Source organism: Diorhabda sublineata, chromosome 5 (genome assembly GCF_026230105.1).
Source record: "Diorhabda sublineata isolate icDioSubl1.1 chromosome 5, icDioSubl1.1, whole genome shotgun sequence".
NCBI lineage: Eukaryota > Metazoa > Arthropoda > Insecta > Coleoptera > Chrysomelidae > Diorhabda > Diorhabda sublineata.
In genome coordinates, this window is record NC_079478.1 from 16585677 (window position 1) to 16611531 (window position 25855).

Consider the following 25855-nt stretch of genomic DNA (forward strand, 5'->3'; position numbering starts at 1 on the left):
AACTATATTAAGCAAAATAACCTAAATAGATTTGAAAAATTTTGTTTTTTTATGTTTCATTTCTATCTCTCTCCCATCTCTACGTATAAGATGAGTATGAGATGACGGTATTAAAAAATTTCAGCAATAATTCGTTAAAAAAAAAATTATAACTATAACTTCAAAAGATATCAAGTGTTTTTAAAACGAATGCGCCACTATGCCCTGTACTATACCCACTTGTCGACAATTTTGTTTGATCTACCTTAGGCGTAGATAGGTAATCGAATCATTATTAATTGGACGGCATTATACGCCGTTATTTAGACAGGTGTACTTAAATTGTAGTCCTACTTGGAACTTAGAAAAAAATCATTATAAAACCTCGTTAACTTGCTACGATTCGGTTATTGCCATCCGTTTATTCAGTTTTTTGTGTTTAAAACCACATGCTGACAAAACTTGACGCGATGTTTCTCTACTTGTATAATTGTATTCTGGATAATTTGTTTTCTTTTGCTGTATTATTAAATTCATACCTCTCTTTATTCTCACTAGATTTTGCTATTTAACTGTCTTCATTCGCCCATGGTCTAAACCCACGCCACTGCAATCGCAGAATATTTAGCAGGAATATTTTAAAGAAATTGTTTACAGACGCCTTCCGACAGCTTTGGCAAATAGAAATGCATTTATATTTACGCTTTGATGTTTTCATTAGTAAACAGTGGAGATGATCAGTCCACGTGAACTGCCAGTTTGTTGGATGTTTACCGAATTTTATACGGGGAGTAAACATTATTTTTCATTTCTTAATTTGGTACGTGTGCCGTGCGAATTTATGATATATTGATTGTTCCTCGCATAACTGTCTTCTGCAAGTGATATTGGAAGAACTATATATAAAAATGGACATTTATAATTCTAAACAGAATTGTGGAGTTACAGTTCCGCTTCAGAACTGTTCAGTTTGTATTGTCATCCAACGATTCCTCTAAGGTTTCACAACAGCTCCATTAATATGTGTTTTTGTAATTCATTGATTACTTTCGGTTATTTAACACGATTATTATATGAATAAAAAATTTCTTATCTAAATTATATGGTACCAAAATAGTCGTCTTCTAAATGGAAAGGGGTAAAATGGCTTGAGTTTTTTGTAGGCACTTATATAACTTATATAACTTCCAGTTCGTCCGTTCAAATGTTGCTCATATAGAGACTCAAATTCCACCCACAATTGTTCTAATCGACGAGTCGCTCTCTATTACATGCGAGTGTTGATTCAATAAAAGTTGACGTTTGTTTGCTTAGCTCTTTTTTCTTACATCAAAAAATCGAGAACAAGGTTCCACATTCAAGTTTTGCGTGTTTTTCTCGCTTTATTGTGAGATTCTCGTGTGAAAGTTACTTGTCCTTAAGGGTTCCCTGGATTAGGTTGAAAAAAGTCGCTTGAATGGGCATCAGATGAGTAGTCGACATACCGACAGACAACGCATTGGCTCCATAAATAATCATACTCACCTGAAAAACACCAACAAGAGCTCTAACGATGTCAACTGAGTTCCTGAATCATCTCTACATACATATATGTTACCTAGTTATTCCATGAAATAACTCCTTTAAAGTGTGTATATATTATTGACTATATGAAATAACTAGGTATTCTATAAACTAATTTATCTAATTTATGCAGTGTATAAATGGTATTTATGGAAACGTACCATAAAAACATTTGTTACAACAAGTGTTACTAAAATGACACTTGGAATCACAAAGAACATTATTTCAAAGACAAAATCATTTTTTTTGACATACTGGGTTTTACAGGAACATTTTTTAAATCTATATAATTAATTTTTGTTCGAAGATACTGAACTTGGATCGAGAATATTGTCTTTTCCTATGTCAACTTCAAGCACTGGGATACGGACAGCAAACCTCACAGAGGCTTCAGATTGAGATTTATCCAACATTAATTTCATCTGTTTTGCTTGAATTTCTGAACATTTTTTAGACCTTTCTCTTTGAAACATTAAGTTCATTATAACACAATCTGCAGACTTTCTGCTAAACTTTATCTTCTGAAACATATTCTTCTGAACATGATATGTGGACAGACTCCAAACATTTGAGGCCAACTATATCTTCACTGCATTCTTTTAAACAGATAATACATACTTTAGTAATAGATTATTTAATATTATTTTTTACTACTTTTCCATTATCAGGTTCAGAATAAACATTCATTGTAGTGAAAGTATTCTGCAATTTATCTTCGTCAACAGTGTTGCTACAATTTAAAAGCTGAATGTAAAAATTGAACTAGAAAATGTACTAGATTGTACCAACTTCAAACAAATTTAATAAAATTATAGAAAGATGTATAAACAAATGTTTAAATTAAATTTTTTTTCCAAAAATGTTATAGACTGTGTCAATTATTATTTTAAGGATGAAAAATTTATATAAAGTTTACCGATAAAATTAGCAATGCAGTACAAAAATCTCACGATCTAAATATAAATTAACTTGGCTCTGTTTTCTAATTATTGTTACAATCTAGTACAATTTCTGGTTTATTTTATTAAACGAAAATATAAAATAAGTTTATATTTGCGAACGCAGGGAAAATGTATTAGAAAAAAGGAAAAATGTACTAGCGTATAAAATACACTAAAATGTACTAAAATTGTACAATTGTACTAGCTCTGGCAACACTGTTCGTCAACCAGAATGGCAGTTGTTGACAGTTCAGTTCTAGCTGAGCAACCAAACATAGCCATATATTTGAAGTAAAAATGCATTTCAGCAGCAAAAAATGAAAAAGAGAGAAATAAAAACTACAATATTGATAGAATCAATTTTATTCTACAAAAATATGTGGGGGTAATTATAATTAGAGTTATAGTCACATAATGCTCAATTTTGTTGTATCTACAGAAATACTTTGCTACATAAATAAAACTATTATCCAATTAAAAATAAAGAAGAAATCATATATTGCAAATGTATTTACACGAAAGTATATCCTGATCCTGTACCTGTGGCAGTGTTTCATTTCTAAACTAAAGTGAAAATATAAAGGATTGAGACTAAAAACTACACAGGGATTAAACAAAGAAATTATTTGTCCTCGTAACAAAAATATATGAAGTTGATAGTTGTTCACATTATGGGTTATAGTAACACTAGGTACCCAATATCAGAATGTTACAAATAGCATATTGCGGAATTTAAAATAGAAATCGGGGAAAATAGAATACAATAAAACTATAAGATTATCAACCATTTGGAAGTGAAAGATATTGTTATTTTTAGAACAAAAGACTGATCCATTAAAGGAAAACTTAATTGATGAAAACATATTTTACGAAAACATGTTGTCTCCTTTGCAATTAAATCTAAAACATCTGCCATACTTGCATATGTTAATAGTAATGCTACAACTTTTTAATTGTTCGCAACCTTGGAACAATATTAATAATGCCAAAATTATGAAAGAAAATTGGTGGAGGAAGTGGTGGATGTTATGCCTGAATAAGAACTAAATAAGTAGAATATTCTTTTGATTCCCACTTTAACTGTTTCTGGTTATTCTTTAGTTAACGTGGTATCTCCAAACCGACGACAAATTAGTGCAAAATTAAATAGAAAGTTCCTTGTGTAATATTATGAAAGTAAAAAAATATATCTTAGCAAACAGGTGAATATGCGAATAGGGGAATCACATGGTTTAAATACTACAGCACCTTAATCATTTACAAGTATACGCCTCAAGGTTGCCCTCAGTGAGTCTCTGTTCTTTATCAACTCTTCAACTGAACACTATAAGAAAAAATCTTTCTGAATCTCATGCTTGCAGTGTTAATTTCATTTCTGTTGCATTGCGTTAAATGCTTAGGGCTCACAACACTGCCTGAGCTCCGTAAAGGTCCAGAAATATTTGATCGGTCGACCACTGAATTTTTTTAAATAATAAACTTCCGTAGACGGCTCTAGGTAAGTATGAGTGCCATTAAAGAATATTCGGGAGCCTATCTTCTTAAACACATATTTCGGGTTATGTGTGAGACGAGAAGCTTTATTTACAAACTTGTAGTTTAGTTAAGCTCAGGGGCTTCGACTATAGAAATATTAATAGAAAGGAACATGGTATTAAAAAAAAATAGAGGAGGAAACTAATATACCCACCAAGTAAGCGAGTTAAATATCTAGTTCTAGAATTCAATCCCTAACTTTAATCCATAACAAATCCTCAATGCAAAAAATTTCACGATATACTGTTGAATGACGTAGCATGTTCTTGTCAATAAATATCATGACATTGTTAAAAATATCAATAGAATTTAAATCTGTTGATTTAGAAGGCTAATTCAACAGTCGGAAAAGTTTTCCTACAATAAAGTTTCCAATATGCAGGACTAACAGCTCAACCAAGTTGTTAATAGAATTTTATCAAAACAATGGAATTGATAACGCTATAGCGTCATTCAAATGACGCTATAGCGGTTAGGTAAAATGTTTGAATTGCTGACATTATAGTGAAATAATCCTGTCCAAACTGATCATTATTTGGATCCATAACCAATACCAGCAAAATTTTTAATCCTATGATTTGAATTGTTTTGATTACCTAGATTCATATTCAAATACATCTATCTTTAAAACTGACTACTGAATTAATATGATAAAAAAAAGTTTTGCAAACATTTGAGAGGAAAATTATCGAATTTATAAATAAAATTTGAATACAGACAAGACACTGAGATAATACAAACATTAGTACTAATCCCAAGCAAGAAATGAAAAATTGTTTAAAGATTGAATAGGATCTTGAAACATTTGATTTAATTATGTAATAGAATTATCTAAAATAGTACGTAATATTTAATATAAATATTAATTCTTAACAATAAAAGTAATAAAACTGTGTAGTTGAATTAGACAAAGCAAAGAAAAATATATTTGATTGCGGTTACATATTTTAAAAATTAATTTTAATAAATATTTTCTATTATTAGTTGATATTTATTGTTATTTAATATAATAATGGTGAAAATTGTTTATTGAATTGATTTTTGATATGATAATAATAGAACTTCTCACTTAATTTGGTATTTTCGACAAATTCTAGATCATTTCTAATTCTCGCTGTGTAGACTTTGTGTTGAGTCATTTTGTTCGAAAACGTTCTTAGAATTCTTTCGGCCCATGTTTGGGCTCTCGGTATGTCTCTCGCAATTCCTCTTCTCTTCTTGTCCAAGTAATCCATAACATCGTCGTAGTAATTTTGTCTATATATGTATAGATATTTGTACGGTAGGAATTTCGGCCTAAGAAAAAGCATCAGTTAATATTTTTGAATGAATAAATAAAAATATTATAAAGAAAAATAATTCACATGAAATTTTATAATAATAATTTAATCAGACAGAAAGACCGAATTTATTAAAGAAAAAGTAAGCATCGTCCAATCAATTGTTGCGTAAAAAGCTCTTTGAATCCTATGTCAGTACTTATCAATATAAGTTGGGAAATATATTTATACGTGGGCTGTAAGATTCTGACTAGATTTTCAGCCATTCTGTTCACCTATTTTCTGATCGTATAAGTAATTTCTAAAAACGGGAAAAAATCAGTTTCGAACTGTTATTAAATATTTGTTTTTGTAACATGTGTATTAGGAGACGATCCTTTATGACCGTAAATATTTGGGCAGCTGAATTCCAACGTTGCTTGACTGACGATCGTTCGGGATGGTTAAAAACTGCAATAAGCACTGCAATTTCATCGAAAAAGTTTTAGGAATAGTATTGGACGATCGTCTGATTAAGGCTAAAGAGATAGAAGAGGCTATAAGCATAGGCATTTAAAAGAACGTAATGAGTGAAAAATTATGCAAACGTAAGCAATCAGCAACTTGGGTGGCGCATTTACTCACTTAAAATCAGAAGCGTATTCGAATGAACATTTCTTTGGCCTTATTGACTCAGTTTGAGCCAAATGAGTCTGATTTTTAGTATCGATTCATAACTGTAGAGGAAACCTGAATCAACTACTATACTTTTTAAAGGAAAAAACAGACAAGACAGTGGATTGCAAATGGCGAATGCACCTTTTTTTTCATACAACCCTCGTAGAAGCTGATGTAGTGTCCATGTCTTTTATTTAGACTGTAACGAAAAATTTCATAAAATTGGAATCACTCAACTCATTTTCTTGTACTCACTATGTGTATCTGAAGAGATTACTGAACATTCTAGAAACTTTAAATTCATTTCTAAGCTTTGGAGTTTTTAATTTTTAACTCGATTTCGAATATTAATGATTAATGACTATGGAACTATTAATTTCAGAATTGTTTACTATTATGATGTTAATATGGATTATAATGTCAAGATTTAAAAAAAAACTGAAAGTGATAAATTTGAATATTAAAAAGTGTGTCAACTGGTAATTGTAATTGTAACATGCCATTCGGCTTGTTACGTTTCTTCAAATATTTTTAATATTCCTTTGTTCTCGTATTGTGGCATAGTAGTTACTTCTGATTTATTTATTCCAACATTCGAGTTTTTGAAGAAATTAATTTGTTAACGACCTCTTACTCCATCCGAAAAATTCAATAAAACCTCGTAATGTATTCAAAATCTTTCTCTACCTATCTACACTCCAGTGCTTAAATCAAAGTGAATTTTAGTAAATTTGTGGTTTCAACCACACCAAAAGGATCCAATCGGTGCATCACAAAATACAAATTCAACTCCACTGCAACAACGGAGAATTCAGTTGAAGGCTGCAACCATCCCTTTAACTGAGACCGAATACCATTTCCTTCTGCCAGGAAAGTAATTAATCAAAATTCACTTTGATTTAAGAACTGGAGTGTAGATAGGTAGAGGACGATTTCTAATACATTCAGAGGTTATATTGAATTTCTCGAATGGAGTGGGAGGTTGATAACAAGAAGAAGAGAGAAGAAAAACGTAACAAGCCGAATAGCAAATTACAGAATACTAGAATCTTAAGAAAACTGCAACCACATAAAATTTCATCAAATGAGAATATATTATAATAAACGGAGCAGAGACACACAAGATTTCTTTATATTTCTATATTTATACACCACTCATCTAATCTCCAAAGTTCTAATGTACTCCAGTATCTGAAATTGCTTGAATGAAGTCACTTTCGAGAGTGTAGCATATTTTTGGGATCTTTCTTAACGTTTCTTTCTCTTACACTTTATGTTAAGCGGATTTTCTTATATCACAGAAAGGCTTCGGGTAAGTAAAAATATTTTAACTTATTTACTGGCAAGTAACCCAAGACCCGGCACTTTATCGTTTTTACCTAGGTCATTGATAATGGAGAAAATGCACTTTCCTAGCACTTTCACAAATTTTTAGATTAATTTCCACACACCTTTCAATATAAAGTATTGCTGACTGAATTATGTCAAGATGGTAGACCCTCTTTTCCTATATATCTTTACATCATCTTTAGATCATATCGACAAAGTAAAGATATGCTTTCTTAGTGAGGACCGTTTTTCTGCTGTCTAATCTAATCATTAAATATATGTGAGATTTGTGACGATCTTCAACTCTCTGAATAAGCAGTGACACATTCAGACAAATCTTTATACTAAACAAAGTACTTTTTCTCTGGCTTCTCTGACTTACAGTGGTATAACAGACTATTGTCCATATTTGATTATGGATCTCATAATCATGACATCCAGCACAAAATATTAGGGTTATAACCCTAATATCCACTAGTCAGACTTTTGCACACCATCAGAGTCATTATTGCACCACTGGCAGCAAATTCAACGTGTTCATACGGAAGCTGCTATAGGATTAGTCTCATATATTTGATTTCAAATTTTTATTCTATATCTGCCTGTTATAATTCTGCACTAAATCGCTATCATATGTTCGTGTGACATAAATATACATTAGAAGCAAAGCTCCGTGATCCTGTGAAGAATCTCATTCACTTCAAGATTCTAAATAAGATATTACTCCTATTGAGGTAGTTGTGCAGCTTTATCAGAGGTGGTATGATTATCTAACTGACCCTCAGCTATTATCCTCGTTGAAGTTCAGAAAAAATTTGCGAAAGGTGGATGTGGCGATGTACCCGTATACATATGTAAAGCATTATATTTTACAAGGTGATGTATAAAAAATATAAACGAATTACAAAGGTTAGCATTTTAGATAATGTGCTAATCAAAATAATTTATTAGAGAGTTTTAGGAAAAATGTGGTTTTCAATATTTATAAATTTTAGCTCATTTTACATACGCATCACTTTTATAACGATATACAATATCGCTGGAGTTTGTTTATAAACTAAGTAAATGAAAAATACTTTGTTTGATAATAGCATAAAGTTCTACACAGAAAGAAAATATCAGTGAAGAACTATATATTTTAATAATTTATATTATTATTACCAAAGATGATATTAGAAAGGAAAACAATAATAAAATAGTATGTAAACGAATCTAAAATGCGCTACGTGAAGGAAAAATAAGAATAAAAACAACTAAACATAATAAAAATGTTGAAGAAATTTTGTCAAATATCACTAAGGATTTCACATCATTTGAAGTTTAACTTACTCTTCAGAACCAAGGTAGTGCGATGGGCTCAAGAAATCAGGAAGGGGCTACGAGAATATGTTTTGGATGATTCACCGATTTTCGGGGATAAAATAAAAATTAGGAGAGAAAACCGGAGAAGCTTTTACGATAAATTCCATAGTTAATTTTTGTTAGTAATAATCTTTATATGAACAAGTGAAAATGGAGATGGTGAAACATGTTAGATGGGTGAGCAAACTGCACATAAACACGTCAATTATGGGTAGAATTTTTAAAATAATTTGATATTAATTGAACAAAAAATGGTATGCACTTACCTTACATTAAAAATCCTACCAAATCACAAGACACAAACACTGAACTAAAACAAAGTGTAGATACGGTGTGATGAACATGATGTTACAGTTTCGAAAATTTTATCAAATCACGATTTACATTTATCAATATTTTAATGCGTGTTAAGTTTTTCATTCTTAAGAAAGTTATATTTAAAAGTAGGTACTCGATATCGACCGTGTAACTATCGCCATCTATTATAGACAGATATAAAAACAATGGAACGACTTCCAAAACATGAATTAGTACAATAAATTTACAAAGTTACCAGTAGAGAAAAAATGTGTTTCGCAGTATTCTATGTAATATATTTTTCTATACTAATAGTCCGGGAGCGGTCAATGCTCCGTGTGCAATCATAGGACCAAGGATAAAACAGTGGTATTCTTATGTTTTTGAGCTGCCGAATCCAAATATGCCCGGCGTTCTTGAGAAAAACTGGTACGTCGCAATTTTTTAAACAAATTATGAACAAATGATTTTTTCGATCCGGACAATTTTTTATGCAAATATGGCTCATTCTAAGAAGATCAGGTCTCTTGTCATTTGTCCGTATAACGCATTTTTAAAAATTTTTGAAAGTCGAAAAATCGACGATCTTTACTAACTTTCGATGTTAATAACTTTTGACCAAATAAGCATTTTCTAAAATTGAAAAATCGTACTTGTTCTTTGAACCTTACTCTACAAATTGCTATACTTCAAGATTAGTACAGATCCGGCATTTGGCACTTATCACACAGGTGGCTCTATTCTGGCGCTCTTTTTATGTTGCCAATTTACTATTTGCCTTAAAAAAACATCAACAACAAAACTTTGGCATTAACGTTAACATTCTATTACATAATCTCTCTAATTACACGACCAAGTAGATTACAACATGAATTATTGTAACTGAACGCATTTAAACGAAATGTATTAGCTTTCTTCATAAAATGAAGTGCTAGTGTCATATATATTGTTCAATAACTTTCAGTTGTTGTATTACAAGTTGATTTTATTGTTATTACTTCATAAATTCATAAAGCCAGTTGAAAAAATCAGATGTAAACGTTTGTTGTTCGATTTAGATATTTAGTCATCAATATGAGAAAATGAAAATTCGATATCAACGTAAGTAAATGAAAACAAAAATGTGGAAATTCCACAATACTAATAATAGTATTAAATTAGTATATATATATATATATATATATATATATATATATATATATATATATATATATATATATATATATATATATATATATATATATATATAGGAACAGTACTTGTTTGTGTGTTTTATTCTGCTCGCGGCATGGGCATGTTTATACACATTGACACATACTTTGATGGTGGGGCATTATGTAGCGATAAATTAAGTTAAGTGTGAACATTTTGAGTTTTGTTCATAACATGGACAAATCAGTACATTTATTTGATCAAGCAATATGAGTTAAAAATGATTATGTTGTGTGTCAAAAAAACAAACGACAAAACAAGTTCCATTGAAAAGGGACAACAACAAATGTGGCTATTTATTCAATGAGATAAATTATACAAAAAAATTTCGAAAAATATATTCTTTTTCATGATTTGATAATATTTCAATAGAACTCTTTTTAAGGCATATAGGAAATTAACGACATAAAATGCAGAACAAAGCCACCTGCCTTCGCCGCACCTTGATCGAGGCTTTTCAACGCGCTGCAACGTTGAGAAAGTGCTTAATTGTCAACCGTGATAAGTGCCAAACGCCGGACCTGCACTAATATCGAAGTATACCAAGCTGTAGAGTAAGGTTCAGGGAAAAAGTACGATTTTTCAATTTTAAAAAATGTTCAGTTGATGAAATGTTAATAATAATCGTCGATTTTTCGACTTTCAAAAATGTTTAAATATGCATTATACGGAAAAATGACAAGAGACCTTATCTTCTTAAATTGGGCCATATTTGCATAAAAACATTATCCGAACCGAAAAAACCATTTGTTCATAATTTGTTTGAACAATTGTGACTTAAACAAAACGTACCAGTTTTTTGCAAAAACGGAGGGAATTTTTGGATACAGCGGCTCATAATATACAAAAGGATTCCTTTGTTTTATCCTTGGCACTATGATTGCATACGGCATCATTGACCGCTCTCCCGGACTATAACTCATGTATTCCCAGTTACTAGTTTTTAGTTTATTTATGTATAAATTCATTGTTTTCAAGCACTTTTCAATGAAATGATATGTGACTCCAACACCCAAGAATCTTTACTCAACCGTAACAAACCGTATCTATGTGTTTTTAAATAAATATCTTTACATAACCCTGGCTATGCGCTATGCTAGGATAAATTTTTTCTATGTTCTTACAGATTTCTATTTTAAAATTGGTCATTTCAAAAAGACCAAATAATAGGTTTCCAGATACAACCGAATCCCGATGTGCTCGGTTAGTATAGCCATAAAATGCTATTCTAGAAAACTTCTTCATAAACCATTTTAATTTCATTGATTGTACTACTGTATACATGCAGATTAAAGACAATATCATGTGTGTATAGTTTATCTACGGAAAATTAAAAATAACAATTTAGAGTTGTAGTAATTTCCTAATTCCCTTTCACTGAATTACTTTTGGCAATAATCCAGCATCAGATATCTTAGAAAATAAGCCTAATTTATAATGTTAATATAGTGACAGTCTCATTTATCAGCAACATTGTTTTGAACAAACAGGTAAATACCTAAAAATTGAATATTTTTAACAATTTACTTCATCTATTCCACTACTATTTTTAAAATCTTGATGTGTTGAGACAAAAGTGACAGTTTGTATATGTTCCAAGAGTTTGATATTGTAGGGGTATCAGTAAGATTGTATCTATTGTGAAAAATGGATCTTTAACAACTTACATTAAGTTTTGCTGAGTTGAAAAAAAGTTCCAAGGAAACTTACGAAATGTTCGGTTCTGCCTATGTAGTAACAGAAGATTTTCACAAACAGTATGAGCAACTTAAAAGTAGAAATAGGCAATAAGCATATTTGTTCCAACTGGTGATTGAATTTTTGACAGCTTAGCGAAGAACTAGCAATCCTGTAAAAATTTTTAACTGATGACGAGTGAGTACTTAAGTTATTCAGGGACTTTGGAGTGACAAACGAAAAGAAAATCATGTTTTAATAAGCATGGGACTGAAAGATTTTAAAGCATATTTGGATCTCATGACTAAAAATGCTGTGATGAAAATTGGATTTGGATTGTGTTCAAAAACAATATTAACTTCTCTCTAAAAAGACTTATCGATTAAAATTAAACATCAAACAGAGTTTGTTCCAAAAGGAACTGTGAACTCTAAATTTTCAATGATATAATTGAGCTTTTGCGTGTGTGAAAAAACTGTCCTGGAAAATGGGTCGACGACTTTCTTCTTCATTTGCCAGATTTTGGCTAAAAGTCTGTCTGTCAACATCTGTCTTGATGTAGCACCAAGTAACGTTCGTCTGTTTCATGAAAATAAAAAATATGCTAAAAAGCACATTGATATCATTTCTGAAAATGAAAAGACCGCGATGTAATAGATAAAAGCCATTCTGAAAAAGCATTTCAGAAGTGTGCTACCAGCCATCGATTAAATATTGAGACAAATACATTTCTAGTGACGGATAGTATCACATCAAGTATATATAAATTTTTGATTATCTGAAAATTATTTTAATTTCAATTCATTGGAAATATGGAAAAATCAATTATTGTATACTAAAACAGTATTAGGTTAGATTATATAGAAGACTGTTACCTATACTTTCCTTAGATACAGTCAAAATTGACCAATAAATGCTTATCAAATTTCATCACTTTTCATTTTTGATCAACTTATATAAAAATACCAGTAATATCTGATTTTTACCTTTGCTATGTCGGCATAGTTGAAAGTAGGGTTGTGGTATTGTATCTTGGACCATATTTATATGTATTGCTATTGTTAATTATATATAATATTAAATAATATTAATATCAATGAGTATAGCCAAAGATAGTTTTCGTTAGTCTTTTTAGATGTTTTGCGACCTTCTCGTTTAAAGTAGCATTCCATATAACTATAGGGTCCAAGAAATGCGAGGATAGTAAAATAAAACGTCATAATTTTCGAAATCCGAATTATAATAATGAGTTTGGAATAACTTTTGTGAATAATTAGATTCAGATTTTGTTTCGTGAGTTTCACGATGATACCGAATATGTTTTTGTGGGATTGTAAAATCAAAACTCACGCAATAATTGATGTTATTTGCAAGTCCCGATTCAGTTAACCTTTTCTTATCATATAGTTCCTCGTAACTGTTAGAACTTTAACATAATTGTTTAAATAGAATATGTCGAGCTGTTGACGTAATAATTTGGTTAGCAATATATTGAAAATAAATTCTATGTATAGGTCTAATAACCAACCCTTTGTCTCCATATGTTGTGTGTTTATTTCCGATTTTGACATTTAAAATTGGATTGTTGGCTCCTAACATCGATTTTAAGTGCTGTAATTTGAGTAACATCACAATATGCTCTTAAAATAGATTGTTCTAACGCTTCTCTATTGTTTTCTAAATATAAATGTCAAAACTTTTAAGAATGCATTACGTATGTTCGTGTGATAATTTTTTAGTATTTCTTTTGGCTCGACAAACTACTATTTTTTCATAACAAGTTTGTAGTTATCAGCACATGTCGACTATATTTATTTCTGGATATCAATAGGTAGATTTGAAACTATTAAAACGATGTGATGTATGTACTTGAAGATAGTATTAATTAAAGGGATTGGTGTTTTGTTAATACAACCATACTTATCTGTTATTCGCTTTTCCACGATGTTATATTTTGTGGCTGATCGATTTTCATGACAATGAGATGTACTTTGCATACCAAAACATGATACATTAGCGGTCTATAGATACTTCTATCTGAGCTTTACAAAGCTTAACATCGCTAATGATTATGACTATCTTAATGCTAAAGAATAAAAAATTTTAGGCAAAAAATCGAGGAAACTGTTGAGTAATATTAATATGGATACACACAGATTCAAAATACTGGAAGAATTAAAAAATATACAGAAATTTACATTGTCAGGGACGATATTTGTTTTAAAACTGAATTGATTTGAAGGCTTTTGGGAAACTACGAGTATCCTAATCATGATCTGAATGTTCGAAAAGTAGGGATCAGGTTCACTATTGATCACCATCTATCCATATGTTAGGATCCTTGTATGCAAATGGGTAAATGCTATCAGCTGACGCATTGTTTCGTTCGCCTTGATTAATTCTTAGTATAAACTTAATCGCTTGCAATTTTAGTACTTTGTGGCTTTTCAACACAAAAAGCTTATCGAATCTATAGAATCTATTATACAACTGTATAGAGATCTATAAACACAGAAAAATTAAAGAGATATAAACATAGAATATAAAAAAATTGTGAATTTAGTAGGAAATTTCTACCAAAAATAGATCAGTGATATAAATGTCGTTCTGGGTTAGAATCTGCAAAAATATGACCCAGGATGAATATTAATTGTCATTTTAGATATTTCCAAAACGTTCAGGATGGATATTTTTAATATCTACTTTATTGTAATTCGCATTTTCGGAAAAACTAGTTCAGTGTTTGAATGTAGCAAATTTTAGTAATCACATTAAGTCAATTTTTAAAATGAACCACAATTTTTTCAATATAAAAAGAACAGAAGAGACTTTTTAAACGATAAGCCCACAAATCCATATTTTCCATTTAGAAAGTTGTGTATTGTTATTCAAAGGAACTTGAAGTAAGGGATTACAAGAAATCCAAAAGTTCACATTTTTTGTTGTTGATATGTTTGTTTTTTGAATAAAATTAGATTTCATTAACTTCTTCTTTCTACTTTGTTTTTGGTCTTTGACCATTCGTTCTAAGTGACCTAGCCATCGTAACCTTCTTGTCTTTATAAACGCGCTGATTGGTGTCTCATTGAATTGTAAATTTCATGGTTTGATCTTCCTATCCCTCCTAACTCTATCTGCTTCCCTCTTAAATTTTTTCTTAGCGTTTTTCTCTCCCAGATATCCAATTTCTGCTTAGTTTTATTCGTCTTTATCCAAGTTTCAAAAGCGTATTTCAGGGTGGGTATCAAAATTTTCTTATAAACTCGAACTTTTGTAGATATGGATATCTCTTTCGATGTTAATATTGTTTTAAGTCTGCCTGCACATATGTTACTTTTGGCAATTCTTCTTGGCATTTATTATCTCTACACCCAAATACATTAAATTTTTCACTTCCTTGAATTCTATTAGCGTTCCTTCATGTTTATGCACAATCTTCTGCTGCTGTTATTAGTTTTTTGTGGTTTCTTTAAACTTTCTTCTGTTTACTGTTCGTCACATCATCAGCATAAGCTAGACATTGATGACTTTTGTTAAACATCATGGCCTTTCTGTTGGTGTTGATTCTTTTTATTATGCCTTCCAAAGCTAGAATAAATAGTACAGTTAATAGAGGGTTTAGTTTATAATTATTTTGAAGGTCTAAAGCCGGCCTCTTATCTGGATATGATTAAAATAAACATCCTGCGTCTTAATTCTACTCAGTTCAATTGAATCCTTTCGTTAAACTTGCTTCAAGGAAAGAGTAAGTTCAATGTCATGGATTAAATTTTATATATTTTTTTTTTCACGGAAGGCGCAACAGATATTTTAACAGTCCAGCGACAGAGCTCTTTTGCTAAAACATTAGAATGTAGAATTACTTTGCATAATTGTGAGAAAAGGTAAATTCTGTAACACGAATAAAAATATTGTGAAGTCTTATTAAGAAGCTGTGATGTTGCTGTGGAAAACAAGACATGTGGAATATTAGAAATTATAAAAAGAAATGACTTTTAAGACGTAATATGTAAAATACGAATAGTTGTAAATCACAAATACTTGTGTTATAACATGATATTTAGATTTTTAGATAAATTAAAACGGTTTATGTCGAAAATGAGCTCCTAGTGTAAACTGCATTTAAAATGCTTGCACAAATATCGTTAATTATTCCATATTATACAAGATAACTAAACCATATCCCTAATGATTATTGCAAAGAAGCAGAAATTACAAGCAATAAAAATTGGTGTACCAGAATAAATGGCAGCAAGCGAGAGTATACAGTGAATGAAAAAGTATTGGCATATGGCCATGAAATATTAAAATTATACCCTTACCATTTCCATTTAAATTCCATAGAAACAGCAGGGAAAGTAGCTAACCTAGGCTCCGGTTGGTGATAAGGGAGTAATAAAATCATGAAAAGGAGCTATTAAACAAATTCACGATGAAAAATGAGTTTAAGGAAAAATAGGTCAGAAAATTATGTATAACTTCTTATGTACAATTCTAAGTTTCAAACTAAACCGTTCGAGTACTGCAGCTGATAGTTAAAGACAAAAAATCTGTTTAAAATACCCGAACAGTAGTTTATAGTGGATTATAATTAATAAAACAATTATTTATAATACATTATTATTACTACATTCAATTTTAAATATTAACAAAATTAAGTTTTTTCTCATTGTCCCCACGCCTATTAAATAATATTATTCAGAAGTGATTAATTTTATTTAGTGAGCGTGCCAAACTTGAGAACAACTCGCATCATATATCAAACTGCTTCTTTTGTAAATAGTCCAGGTAATTCCAGTACATACGAGTACATAGATAACGCTATATATTCTGAGATAAAAGAAAGCAACAAGTCTTTTATGATTTGCTAAATTTTTTTCATCCTCCATTGTGAAACAACCACGAAAACTTTTCTATTAACTAAAGAATAACCAGAAATCACACATGGTCAAAATATGTAGAAGTTCAATGACTGTTACATTATTTTCAATTAAACTTCACTTTATTTTGACTAACTCGAAAACTGCAGGTGAACATTTTGTGGTGTAGCAGTTTGCCGTAACTGCACATTGATCTTCAAGCTCAATTGCTTTCACTAATTCTGTACTACGTAAAAAACTGCTTACATAACTTTCTCGACAGATCTACGCTTTATCGCCAATATTTTCTCCACATGAAGATGATCATGTAGGATCATGTAAAATTGAATAGCTGCCTCAATATTTTGATAGGTACATCTCGGATTTACTTCAATCATACGTCTTACTCTCTCAATATTCTCATCAGTACGTACTTCATCACTAATATCCATTCCTTTTACTATACACAATTGTTCACTTAAACTGACTTTAGAATCATACTAGATTATAGCGCGGACATGTTCTCTAGGAAAATTCATATTTCGATGGCCATAATTTACTCCATGATAGCAGCGACTCAAACACACTCAGAGCTAACTACCTAATGAATGTGGTATTTAAAAATACAGTATGTCATCTTTAATTACTCCAGCTTCATGGTGCTCAATGAGAAGTCAAAGAAAAATTAAAAGCTGAAGTGAACTTTTTTGTCGTTGGTTTATTATTATAGAAAACGCAATTACCAGCATGCTTCAATCAGACCCATGGTAACGAAAGGCACCTGGCTTCAATTAAAAACAGTACATAATTTGTGAAGAAAAAAATAAATGGATTTGAAAATCTAGAATATGTAACACATTGTATGAGTGAAGGCTTATTTTTATATACATTTTACTGTTCGTTCAGTTAACTTTGTACTATAAACTTTAATATTCTTAATAAAAGTACCTACACAAAAGTCGAAAAATGAAAATGGTCATTAGTATCAACAAATAATGTATTTATTTGTGCTTATGGAGATGGATTAGGTTGAAACATGTGATTCTATTCAAAGAGAAAAGAAATATTTATGCTGGTGCTGGAATCAACATTTTTGTTTTACCAATTTGCTAACAAGTTGACGAAATGATGGAATTATTTGGAATATTTTAAATCCAAAATGTGTCATTTTTTTTTAAAGTACAAGCAGGAAATATTTCTCGGGGACAATACCAAACGGAACTTTTGTAAAATTGATATGAAATATTGAAATAATTAAAAAAAACGTTGCTTACAGATTATTCCATGTTTGGGTATATCTATCCACTGACAAAGAAATTGATTTCGGGAAACTAAACACCTGAAAACGCTTTTATGGACTCAATTTTGAGAAAAATCTATTATATATCTGGCGTGTTGACTTGTTATCTAATAAAAAGTCTTGTATTATCATACTTTTTGTTACCGCAGACATCCTTAATCAATCCATTTCATTTTCAATTGCTTCACGTCTATTCCTTCAATCATTTGCTTTTCACTATAAAACTTCATGCATTAATTCTTTTTTGCAATAATCTTTGTCTTTTATAATCTATTGAAAGTCAGAGGTTCTAACTCCACCTGCTCCGTTATATTGAACTACACCATAATTATTTTTCTAATCTCGGCCATTGATAACAATGGCTATTCAATTCAGCGTCTTTAATCTCATGGATTGTAAATTGTATATTCGAGTTTTTTGGTAATAGAATCGATCACTTCACAAATCTGTGTGTTTGTTCATTTCTCCGATTTACCGCAGAAGATTACTTTGATAGTGAACTCTCACATAGCTGCTTACTCATGTCTAAGTTAGCAACTAGTAAAATCATGTAAAGTAATGGACCCTTCAGGATAAATTAATAGAACAAAAGTAACATCAAGCAACTAAGTTCAATACAAATTAAATAATTTTAAATAAGATTAAGACTCTAGTATTTTTATTATCATTTTAGAAACCGCAAGATATTCGAAAATTCCAGTATAACATTTAACGCGAAGTCTATAGAAAGAGTAAGATATTTGGGCATATGACTTTCTGAAGACTGGACATCAGACAAAGATAATAAAATGCCGCATCGAACAGATCAGGCATTTGTGAAACTTGTGTTTACCAATTTTGTTTGACCTTAATCTACGATTAAGATTCATCAAATGATACGTATGGTCGGTGCTTCTCTACAATATGAAAGGTTGGGCATTGTAGAAAGATGGAATTAATGATTTCGACGCTTTCTAAATATGGATATATCGCAGAAACTTAAAGTATCCTGGATAGCTGCACTAACAAATGAAGAGATACTAAAACGTGTTAACAAACAACGGAAACTCTCTGAAATTATTAAAAAGAGGAAATCGGCATACATAGGGTATATAATGTGAAATACGAAATATCGATTCCAGCAACTGTAAATTGAGGACAAGATTGAAGGCCGGTGAGGGATCGGAAGAAGGAAAACATTTTTTCTGTGAAATATCAACAATGGACAGGCCTACAAGATATACAGTCATTAATACACCCCGCAAGGAATAAATAAATAATAGGAAAGGTTATCGCAAACAACTTTCAATGGATTGCATTAAAAGAAAAAGTTTTTATTATTCTAAAGAAAATTAGGAGCATCATAAACCCTTACCAAAAGCTTATTAAAAGCTATGCCCCAATTCAAAGAAATCTTTCTAGTTGATAATGCATAGTTTTGCACTAGATAACTCGAACTTCGTTGGCTGTTTGTGATTTATTAGACATTTTACCGTATTTACTAGATTAATCTCAATATTACTATCAATAATTCAACAAACACATCTTTGAAAGAATGAGTATTAGAAGTATTTGGATGGTTGGTACAAGTGATGAAGAGAATTTGGGTACTAAATAGATACTTATTCATATAAATTAATTTCGAAGAAAAAATTTTTATGAGCACACCACGATTAATACTGAACTACATAATTACTTTAAACGTTGTATAAACACATTAACTTTGTGAAAACTCAATGTTACTCAGTTGTTACTACTTTATCGGTCTCGCGAGTGAGTATTTTATCCAGGAAGCGTTATTACTCGAAAACATCAAGTAGCTTGGTGAGATTTTGAATTGCTATGAAATTGACACGAACATTTATTGCAATGAAAAACTAATGCTTACGGATAATAAAAATTGATATAATAAATTTTCTTCTAAAATAAATTATGAAATCAATGGATGATCTACTTTTGATAAAAATATTTACACATCAATGTTCGGCAATAATGAAAATCCTATAAGCGCTGAATTCAAACTTTTGTATGTAAATCGACAGCTAACTGATATACAAACAAAAAGACTCGAGAAGCATCGATGCAAAATATATTTTGCCAATGCTTTTTTTCTAAAAAAGTTGTTTTATTCTCATAATTCAATTTGTCAAATAATTGAAAGATTTTGAAGGCTCTTTAAATATTTACCTAATCCAATGTTTGAATAATAATAATTTATCGGGATCTAAATATTCATCTTCCGCTTCAGGCTTGGCTCCTTCCTCAGTTGCTTCTGCTTGAGGAGCTTCTGGGGCAGCTGGAGTCTCTTCCGCTGGTGGCGGTTCTTCTTTTGCTTGTTTGCCAATAGGTTTTAATTCCTGTTGTGCGTCGTCTTCGCCAGCACCAAACCAATCATCACCCTCGTCGGCCATATTTTGGAGCCGCTGTAAAGAGTGTTATGATATTTAAATATTCTTATGAATTTAATGAACAATTTTATGAAACAAAAACATGTGAAAATTCAAAATAATTAATTTAACAACATAAAACGCAATATGTAAGATAATAAAAAGAGAGCCAATTGGATATTCAAAAGCATGATGGATAAATACGAATTGGCACGTAAGAAAATCATCAAACAATAAATGAAACAAATTGAAGAAATTACAATTTAACATAATCGTATTTTAAGGTCAAATGTCTCATTTAGTTTTGCTTACAATTTTCTGATTGAATCAGTTCTGTTCCAAAAAAGCTTTTCGTCTGCCGTGCTGGGAACTAGTGGATTTCATTATATCACTTTATGAGAAACATAGATACAAAGGTACTAGTGATGTTATGGTTCCTAGATTCTAGTTGCTAGAATGGTTAAACCAACAAAAAGAAGTGGAAACTATTCACACTTGTAATTTAGAATGATTGATTGCAGAAAATCCGTTCAGTATTACTAGATTAATACTTCAATAATTTTTAAGAATCTAGCAATTATTGACCATTGATGGTAATAAAAATTCTAATGCCTATCTAGTGTCTGGTTGATGGAGATAATCGACGAGATTCTCAACTTTTCATTTTTGTGTTGCGGAACTGGATAATTTTCCATTTTGTGCTTTTCTCACTTCAAATCCCACACAGGAGCCCCCAGAGCTGGACAACGGGATCAGGCCTGGGTAGTCGAGGTTAGGCGCACCAGCCTGGGCAAAGTCTGGTCAGCCGGGCATTAGATGTCCCTGTGGTTTCCCAGTTTGGCCTAAGACTGTCGAGCGTAATTTTGGCCATTCAATAGAAACCCAGACTTGGACCAGATCTGGGTAACCCAGCCTTGGCCATGCCTGTGATTTCCCAGCCTTGGCCTAAGATTGGTGAACATTAGGCTGGTCGTTCTAAGGGAACCCAGACATCAGCCAGATTTGGGTAACCCAGATCTTTGACAAAAACTTCCCACTTTTATTTTTACCAAATACACGGAAGTACTCGATTTTGACGGACGTTAGAAGAGAAGTTTAAGTCTCCAGCTTTATGCTTAATATACTTACCTATATATACTGTCGGTCTACCGTAGATTGCACTACCGATAAATTTTTTCTTTCTATATTTTTAAGAGAAATTGTGTTTTTATCGTCTATTTTTCAGTTAGATTAGTTGAATAAATTTATAATTCAGTCCTTTATAAACAAAAAGCAGTGAGCAGCAGAGCTCCATCACGAAAATTGAATTTTTCGTCGAATGAAGAATTTAACTAACACACAAACAAATCTTTCCATAAAATGAATTTCTTGGAAATGATATCAATTCTCAATCTATTTCTTTATATGGAAAATTTGCTATTCCTCAATAACTTTTCATTTCACAAGTTAACTCTCTCTCTCGAATGAAAATTCATAATTTCAATAGACCCAGTGGTCTCGAACACTCTTGTTCAATTCCAATTGACAACAAACAAAAAATTGTCATAATAACAAGAAATTTCGAAAATGGGAAGTAAAAAGAATCACCCTAGCAACGATCATACTCGTATTATTCATTAAATAGGAGGCGATCCAGTTCAACAATTATAACGATCAAAATGATTTCGGGCGTTTAGTGCTAGAAGTACTGAAGAAGAAAACTTTGAACTTGAGAAAGACAATTCTTCGACATCAGCCCTACTTGCATGCGCAGTTCGAACCCTCTAGTTAAACTTTTTCTGGCCAAAAAAATAAGAAAATATAACAAAAATGACCATAAAATGGAGAGGCGTGGAAATGGAAAGTTTCAACCTTAGACAGGAAATCATCTCGCAACTAATTGAACCTACATGTGAAATTTCATTTTTCAGTCGCTTTTCGTTTGACCTGCAGAGGTGAGCAAAGGTCAAAAACCACTTTTTTTGCACTGCGGCCCCTCGAAATATTCATTTGTTTTCAACCAAACTCTAATAACATCAATTCGCCGCCGTCGAATTTTTCGAATAGTTCATATCGAAGACTTAAGAAGTGGAGAGTGGTAAACAAAATAAAGAATACGAAGAAAATAATTTGTGTTAGTGGCAATAGTGATTCTTCTCAGTCAGAACAGAACAGATTGTGCAGAACAGAACAGAATGGGATTTACCGCTTTGGGACAATGATTTTGATGATAATATTACGAAGTATTCTGATACTACTATTAAGTTAGTGATTCTAACGACAACAATGTATTTATTTTTTTTATTATAAGAAAAATGATCTTAGAATAATCATAAGAATATTTTTATATCAATGATTGATAATTTAAAAAAATTATTTGTATCAAAGATTGATCTCAAGTTAGCTTGTCATTTTGATGCAATAATAAATAAAAATAATTAACACCTAATTTTAATTTTTTTTATTATGACTTTGTAAGCATATATTCAGGTGTAACAACCAAACACGACTCGGGCCTGGTAACTAAGAATGGCCCAGATATGGTAACCGACAATGAACCAATAATAACAAACAAGCCTGACAAACTGTTATCAATCCAGTCTTTAGCCAAGGTTATACCAAGAAGGGCTTACAAGCTTGGCCCAGTCTTGACTATCACATATGGCCCAGTTAAGATAACCAAGTATGGGCCAGCTTTGGCAGTGATGCATGGGCCAGCCTTGGCAGTGATGTTTGGGCTAATAGTAGTTACCAAATCTGGCACTCTGTTATCATTCCAGACATTTACCACGACTGGTCCAAGCTAGGCTTACAAGCGTGGGCCAAAGTTGCACAGGCTTGGCTCATATTTGATCCGTTGTTTCTTCTTGTATGCAATATACCCGTTTCGTAAATTGAAAACTTTTTTTCTGTATTTGCTTTCTCACTAATTTACCAAAAGTATCATATTTCGTCATTTGTTGATAAAGATGAGCAAATAAATATATTTTGCTTATTTGATATCGCCTCAAATACCTTCATTTGTTCACTTAACAGTTCCGAATTTGTTACACCAAAAATATTTAAGTAGTTGTGTGGTTTTCTTCTGTATATCAAATTTTTATTGGTATCTTTATTTAGTTATATTTATGTTTCTATTTTTAGTTTTTACAAGCTTTTATCTACATATTTTTGACAAAGCATTTATCTCTCTCTATTTATGAAGGATTCATATATCAGCTATCAATTCGTAACGTTACGAAGCATATATATGAAATGAAGACTTATAAAAAAACTTTTAACTGTGGAACACTACAATCAAGTATTGTAGAGTGTTTGGGGAGTTGTCTTGGCTTTTCAGCCGCTCTACACTTATATCTAAAAGATATTCTGTGCATGGCTCTGAATCTCATTGTTCTGCCTCCAGTTTCTGTTCTACTTCCCAAGATGTTAGACTATTTGTTCGAGGTACTTTAGCCTTTTGCTTAAATGGTTAAAACATTTACAGTTACCAAGCTTGTCGTCTTAAGGTGATATTTGAGATGGCAGTATCCTGACGACTGGCCACTAGTTTAATGTGGTTTCTAGACATTTCGAAACACTACTCAGACTTCTTAGTTGATGTGTTTATGAATTTTTTAGATTGTTTTGCACTTGGAGTGTTTCTTCGGATAGATTCTCTCATATTTAGTGAGGCTCTGGCTCAAAATAAGGAGTCGTTGTCCTTTTTATAACTGGCTGTTTGCTTCCTCATTGCATTAAGTATTTTGTTTATTATCAAATTTTACATTTTAATATTGGAATTAAACATATTTCGAAAAAACGCTTTTAAAATAGTTCTTAGTTTTTAAATTTTCCTTTCATAATGTTCATAATGTTATGTTTTATGTTATAATTATTCAATACTTAAATCATTGATAACAGAAGTTTTTTTTATTAATTAGCCAGTTTATTGTCCCGGTCTTAATCAATTGAAACATCCATGAGAAGATAGATTCGAGTATTTATACACGCGATAAACGTTTACGTTGAACGTTAATTTGAGAATGTAATAATCTCGAAGCCCATATTCATCCCGCCTGAGGAGGAACATTGAACAAACCACATAAACAGAATATTATGTTTGTTTAAATTTAATATTTCTGTTACATCTATTTCTAGTATGGAATTTAAAAATTTGTTTCTGATGTTTCCAATTCCTTGTTCTGTGTCATTGGAAAATAGGATTAAATTTTTTTACACCTGAGTGTAATTCATGTAAAAAAACTGTCACATTTTTATTCATATCAACAACTTATTTCGTTGTAATTCTATTGAAGTATGGCTTTTCTTTTTATGAATTCACATTAATTTTGTAACGGATCTTTATTTACAGATTTTTCCATAGATCAACTAAATGCAATTCTGTATTTAGCGCTGAAAGTTCTGTCCTTGAGATACTAAAATTATTTGACAGTTATCGGACAAATCACATAAATAACTTCTGCTCAAACTACAGTATCATGTTTAGTGTTGGAATCTGTAGTTCTCTATATACTCTATATAGTTCAATATAAATTTGAATCATTATTGGTCATATTGGTCATATACCAATAACCTCATATTTTCTGATGACTTCGAGATCCAGATACAGAACCTTGGGGCACTTCAAACTAATTAAGCACGTTACTGAGAAAATTATCATTTACAATATATCGCGTCCTTTCTAGGTGATAAGACTTTATCTTTTGCAGGTCTGAAAACACTGCAATGTTGGTTTTTCCTTAAGAACTGAAGATATGTGGTCCAGTAAATACGTAACAGCACCAAGGGTGCTAGTTTTTTTGGAAAACTATATTGGAACTGATTAAATATTACATAGTTATCAATAAAAACTTTCATCCTTTTTTTTGTAACCCTTTCTATGATTTCTATAAAGTATCTATAGCCGGATTTAAAACTGGAGTTATGTACTATAAAGATTTTTAATAACATTCATTCCAACTATCCAACTAGAATGGCGTTTATCATTTTTAGAAGAAAAAATTTAAACTTCCGTATATATTGTTTAAGTTTAATAAAGAAACCAAAAGCAGATTATATCAAAAAAATAGACGGGTAAAAATGTATTCTAAAATGGAAAAAATTATAGAAATGGAAATATTCGTCACATAAATTATCATTATTCTACACAAAAAAATATTTGTAGCTGAGGTAAAATGGAAAATAGTTTCAAATATACTTGCATCTATTTTTGCTGTTTATAAAATATTATTAAATATCTAATTTGAAAACCGTTTTAGAAAAGATAACACACAGAACTAAACATAACATAAGACACGAACAAAAATTAATCCTTCATTGCAAGAAATCACAAATAATTGTATTTTATAGAAATTAACACCCACCTTTAACTAGAACAATTCGATTAGTTGAACTTGGATGTACGACTAGAAATAAAACAAAATTAACAACAGTTTTAAACGAAGTCGTCTTCTCCCCTCTTCTTCTTTACACCTTGCCAATTAATGAACAAAAAATAAATTAAAATTGCTAGAGA

The 25855-nt window shown here is 31.0% G+C and overlaps 1 protein-coding gene across 1 annotated transcript; it reads right to left on the reverse strand.

The window, feature by feature from the left end:
- Window positions 1–2828: 2828 nt before the first annotated feature.
- LOC130444098 (flightin) lies at window positions 2829–25855 on the reverse strand. Its single transcript, XM_056779095.1, has 3 exons — window positions 25704–25855; window positions 20159–20394; window positions 2829–5315 (listed from the first exon to the last, which is right to left on the reverse strand). Exons 2-3 carry the CDS (start codon window positions 20380–20382, stop codon window positions 5021–5023), a joined length of 519 nt encoding a protein of 172 aa, XP_056635073.1. The 5' UTR covers window positions 20383–20394; window positions 25704–25855; the 3' UTR covers window positions 2829–5020.